The sequence below is a fragment of the Trachymyrmex septentrionalis genome, unplaced genomic scaffold (assembly GCF_001594115.1).
Source record: "Trachymyrmex septentrionalis isolate Tsep2-gDNA-1 unplaced genomic scaffold, Tsep1.0 scaffold6, whole genome shotgun sequence".
In the NCBI taxonomy this organism is placed as follows: Eukaryota; Metazoa; Arthropoda; class Insecta; order Hymenoptera; family Formicidae; genus Trachymyrmex; species Trachymyrmex septentrionalis.
The window spans coordinates 4371546-4377497 of NW_017305778.1; the positions used below are offsets into that span (position 1 = coordinate 4371546).

The 5952-nt window shown below is 32.8% G+C and overlaps 1 protein-coding gene across 1 annotated transcript in view; it reads left to right on the top strand.

Moving 5' to 3' along the window:
• The first annotated feature begins 2378 nt into the window (after positions 1-2378).
• The window catches only part of LOC108752265 (protein nanos), a 6992-nt gene continuing 3418 nt past the window's right edge, over positions 2379-5952 (top strand). Inside the window, exons 1-2 of the mRNA XM_018492969.1 lie at positions 2379-2628; positions 4918-5140. Of these exons, the coding sequence (XP_018348471.1) occupies positions 2511-2628; positions 4918-5140 (341 nt within the window). The 5' untranslated portion in view covers positions 2379-2510. The remainder of the gene's footprint in view (positions 2629-4917; positions 5141-5952) is intronic.

Sequence of the window (5952 nt, forward strand, 5' to 3'; positions counted from 1 at the left end):
ATATATATATATATTGATAAAGTAATTATTGAGGTCGCAAATTTATAGAAATTGGGGTCGAGCGCATACAATGCCGTAAGGACGACAACTGGTATATTTACCGTTTATGAATTATTAAGGCTCGGGTATAGACGGCGAAATATACACACGTACATACACATATAGAGCAGTCTCGGTTGGCTTTGAACGCCAGCTGGGGACTGCGCTCTTCGCGGAGAATATTCATTGATTGAACAAAAGTGGAAGATCAGTAAGTGTAAATGTTTGTAAACAAATTATGAAATTATTTGTTCAGTGCCTACATATTTACACAGTAATAATAAAGATGAAGATTAGTGAAAATCACCTGACTTCTTTTTTCACTCTTCTAGGATTCCCGTCTGTCAATTTTCCACATGATATTATTAATAACAAAAAAAAAAAAAAAAAAAGAAATATCGCATCAGAAACACTTAAAAAAAAATTTCTTTTATAACATTTCCTGATATTTATAAATATTGTGCATGTAATAAATTAATATTTAACGAGAGAATGACGTTAGAGTGTTTGATTTTGATTAAACTTGAAAATATAATGCATCCTCAACAGCCGATATAGGCCAAGCAGTAAAAGGTCTGTACACTTTCTATAACAGGAATCATAAGACGTATCGTGAGTTAGCCAATTAGAGCTAAAAGTTTTTGCAAATTCTTGGCTAATTCTTACGGAAAGTGTGTGCACTGTACAGCAGCCCTAAAGACTATCTGCACACGTAAAAAAGTTTAAGTCGTAATTATAAGATGATATAAGTATATTGAGCAATCATGATCGAGCACTCTAAATCTATCAAGATCGCATTTTTAACTAAGTAATTGGTTCATTTACTTACGATTTTACGGACTAAAACTTTTTTTTGTGTGATGGCCTTTAAATGAATTATTCGAAGATAAGCGAGAAAATCGAAATTATAAATTTTTCATATAAAATTCTTTAAAGTTAGATCTTTACAATTAATTAGTTAACATGTGAAATCAAGTATACATTTGATAAAATTACAATTCTAAAACATAAAAAAAGAAAAATGACATATATGATAGTGAGTAGAGATTTTAATCGGAATTAGAATTTCAGCCAAAATAATATTTTTTGCGATAAAATTAACGGGTTTTAAGATGCTTATTAACATCAGATTATAAATATTCTTCTAAAATATTTATGAGCTGAATATCATTAAATTGCTTGTCAAATATTTAATTTATGATATTATACTATTCTAACTAATTCTGTTAGGATTGTGTTTCAAGACTGAAAATAAAATTCGGCATGCAGTTTGCAAAATTGGATATGCATATAAATTCACACTGAATTTAAGCATTAATGATCCATCTTGACTGTTTAAGACTCCATTTCTTAGTTGTGTATTCGTGTATTCACACACACATTATGGTGAAAGATACTTTGTTTAATACAGATTTTACATTTACAAATAAAATGTGATATACAATAACTTGAGAATATAAAGTGAGATGAACGTAATGTGGTTAAATTATATATATATATATATTTATATATAATTTATGTGAGAAAATGGATCTAAACAAGGAAGTTTAAAAACTTACTCTCTAAACTCTTAAACTAATTGTAAGTTTATTTCCGGAATAACTTTTTTATTTACATTAATCTTTCGGTTAAAAATGTAATTTTTCACAACGAAACAGAAAAATTAAATTAAAAACTGTAAATATATTTACAAAATTATAGAAGTAGATGTGAGCAAAGTTTTTTTGGCAAAAATAAAAACGACGGATCGTTAACGATATATCGTTGAATACGTGCGATATAAAATGTTATAAAATATGATTGTGTGAAAGTATGAAAAAAATAATAAAACAATCCGAATATATATCTAGATTAGTATTAGAAAAACTCGGTCAACCTCGCCGCGCAGAATTAAAGGTACGATCGAGATAATATTCGACGTGGACACTTGTCTCCTGTTTCTTTCCGACTCTTTCGTTTCATCGATCTTATTATTGACATACTAATCCGGTACTCCTTACACATATATGTGAGTCGGTGTGTCGGACTTTCCAAGAAACGACGCAGAAACTTATCCAGCTCCTCACCGCCGAGGTCGTATAAACACACGGCGTCACGAATACGGCGGCTTCGTTTTGAAGCGGCGCGGCGCGGTGCGACGCAGTGTCGCTTTGTCTTTTTTTTTCCTCCCCTTTCTTTTTTCACGTGCTCTACGAAAGGCTTTTCTAAAACGTCGCCGGTCAAGCACGAGAGAGAGCAACCCCCCCTCTCTTCAAATTTAAGGGTAAGAGATCCTCATTGCCGTGCCTCAACAGCGCCGACAGTCGCAGGCAGTAACTCCGACGGTCGCAGTCGGTAGTAGCCTGTTCTTCGGGAGCGACGTGTAAAAGACACGTGCCGTTCATGTAATTATCTAAAGCCATCTGAAGCTCGCGCGAAGCTTGCGTCGATTTTGCTACGAGTTCTCACAGTGCGTTCTCACAGGGCGGATCATGTGCGACATGTTACCGATGCTGGAAGTAAACTCTCTGTTTCCGTTCAACCCCAGCCTGAACGATGAAATCCAGCGGCTGTTCGACGTCACCCTCAATATGAGGCCTCTACCAACCGGTATGTTTCACACTTGATTCCGTCGATTCGAGCCGATTTATAAATATTTATGTGATTGTTGCGAATTCACGCTGCGTTTCATGGAAGAGTATCGCGATATTTACGATTTTGCAGACTGATGCCGTCCGAAAGTTCGTCCTCGTAGCGATTACGTGCGAATCGTAATTAGTGTTCTTTTAGACTATCCTACTAGTTGCTGTAATTACTAACTTTTTGTATTTTTATGATCCAACCTTCGCGCTTCGCTTTTGAATGGAAAGTTATGTCCATTTTTATCAAGATAGACCAACTGAAATCTCGGTTTAATTTATTCTACCTCTTTCTAATTCTTAAAATTCGAAAAAGATGAAAAATAACATATAAACCAGATTAAAATTAAACTACATTGGTAGAAACGAACATAATCAAGCTACATGTATCAAGGTATACTTTCAAACTCTCTAAGGAACTTTTAACGCATCAAAGTTATAATAAAAGTTTTAACTTTATATCTCTGTTAGGAAAGTATTTTAAAATAAGTCTTGCAGGTATAACTTCGAAGAACGTAGAGGGGAAAAAAGGCCTTGTATCTGTTTGCATCTGTATTGAATTTCTTTTTAAATTAGTCTTTTAAATTAACGAGCTTTATTTATCTTCTTTCTACGTTTTTTTACATATTTTTTGCGTTAAAAAAAAACACGAATTTTTTCAATTTAGGTATGCCTGCTTTATTTTCAAGTTTCCCGACTTCTTTAATAAAGTCTTAAATATATGACGATTTCATTTTTAATGCAAAAATCAAGAAAATTAAATATGGAAAATATACTCGCCTAAAGGTGCTTTAGAAAAAAAGGATTAATAATTTTTGACAGAAAAATACGTTTGAAAGATGTTTAAGATCGTTTCGATTATCAGTATGTTAAAAACTTGAAAGATCCGATTCCGTTTCTTTTTCTTGCATGTACAGAAGCATGTAATCGTCATAAGTAATCCACAAATCTGTGAAGTGTCGAAGAATTCGTCTATCCTTGGAAGTTTTCGTCGTCACCGACTAAAAACTATTTAGTCTCGAAAGTAATGATATAAAAAACTAATAAGACATTCCGTCGTTTTGAAATTTTCTTAGAAAGTAAAAAAAAATGAAACTGAAAGGAGACAGACTTGGTAAGCCTCAAAGAAAACAAAATAATTCGAGAAGCCATCCGAACGAATCGGGAATTTTTCTGAACTTTTTTTTTTAAATAATAGCGAATGAAATGTGGCATAAAATTAAAATTATTTAGATAACAATCAAATTTCTCATATAAAGATCACGGAAATATATGAATTAAGTTTCTTGTATCATCGTAACAATACAGCGTAATAAAATATAAAATTCTTTTATAGCTCTTCATTTCCATCTAACACGCTATCATTAGGATATTTATTATTTATTAAATCGATCTAATCGCATCGGCGTATTCGATCGCATTTTTAGAGATTTGAATGCGCATGGCTTGTTCGTAGAAACCTATCTATAACAGATACGAATCATAACACAAACGTAAGAATGTATATTAATTACTCTGCTATAATATTTCTGTTGTCGATTTATTTTCGACTCGTTAACATCCGTATATTTTCCGAGAACTTCTCGATGTAGCTAAGATTACCGAGACCATTTATTGCTCGCGTCAATAAACCGATACATTCTGCTGCAAGGAGAAAACCGCGTTTGTTTACCTTTTTTTTTGTGATACTCATCAATCCTCGTCTCGTTCTGTAATCTCTCGCATCTCGCACGTGTGCATCTGATCCCTACCGCCGTGTATCTTTGTGAACGCGACCGATTGTCTACCACACACCGTGAGTAGATGTATTTTATCGACGAAGAGGGACAAAAGCCTATTGAGATACTTGCAAGGATATGTTTATTCCATGGTTCCGATTGCCGACGTGACAACGACGATGATAATCGTGTCCGATAAACACTCGAAGCCGCCTGGCTCGAAAACGGCTGTGTGTTTACAAACTGCGGCCTATTGAATTACGTTCGCCTCTGCGTGCATCACGGAACATGGATTTTGGTATACTGTAATTTTAAAGTTAAAGAAAAAAATATGAAATATTTGATAATTATATAAACAGTATATATTTTGTCTCCTGATTATCACGTTTGATTTTAATGTTATCTTATGTTACAGCTGTAGAAAAAAAGTTTTTTTAAATCTTAAATAGGAGAAATTCAATTTCTAAAGTTTTCCTTTTTTTTTTTCCTTTTTTTATATTTAATAAATTTTTTTTAACAATCTCGTTTATACTTTATTACAGTTGATGAGGTAATGGAAGATTTTCGGCACAATGGTCGTGACTTCGAATATTGTCCGGATGTGGATACAGACGTGTCAAAACAGAATGCGTCACGGCGAAAAAAAAATAAAAAACCCTTACCAACGGAATGCGTTTTCTGCAGAAACAACGGGGAAGAGGAAACGTACTATCGGCAACACTTGCTGAAAGACGTCGATGGACGCGTTGAATGTCCTGTTCTCAGGTAAATATTGAAAATCTAAGTACGACAATTAGTTTCGTGACTGTGACTAACGCGAGGCATAATAACGTGGAATTTACGAATGATTTAGTACAACGAAGAAGCAAATTTAAACAAATTCTTTACGCTAATTTTATTTTTCTACTAAAATATATAATATAATCTACTATAATATATATCTACTATAATATAATAATATGTAGACGTCTATATCAGAATATCTAATTACAGAAAATATCTATGGGGTGACTATTATAAAAATACAATATATAGAACTACAGAATATAGACATATACAGAGTGTCCCGTAAATTTTGGCCAATCGCTTTTGTGTAAATAGAGCGGACTAAACTGAGTCGAAAAATCCTTTACCATTTTGCAATTTCCGCAATGGTTAACGAGATTAATTAGTAAAAGTCGTTAAATATTGTTCTTCAATAATTGTTTACTCAAATACTATTAACTTCACAGAAAATCTGCAAGAGACAAAAATAATTAATTTTCCTCTCATAGAGAACTCTAAGAATTTTTTATCAACTTTTAGTACTGCATTTTTTTATTTTTATCTATCAGAAAGTACGATATTTAAAAAAATTCTCAGAACTTTACAAGAAGAAAACAAACAATTTTTATCTCTTGCTGTTTTTCTGTAAAGTTGATAGTATTTGAGTAAAAAATTATTGGAAACTAATATTTAGCGATTTTTAATATCTCGTTAATCATTGCGGAAATTGCAAAATGGTAAAGGACTTTCGACTCAGTTTAGTCCGCTCTATTTACACAAAAGCGATTGGCCAAAACTTACGCGACATCCTA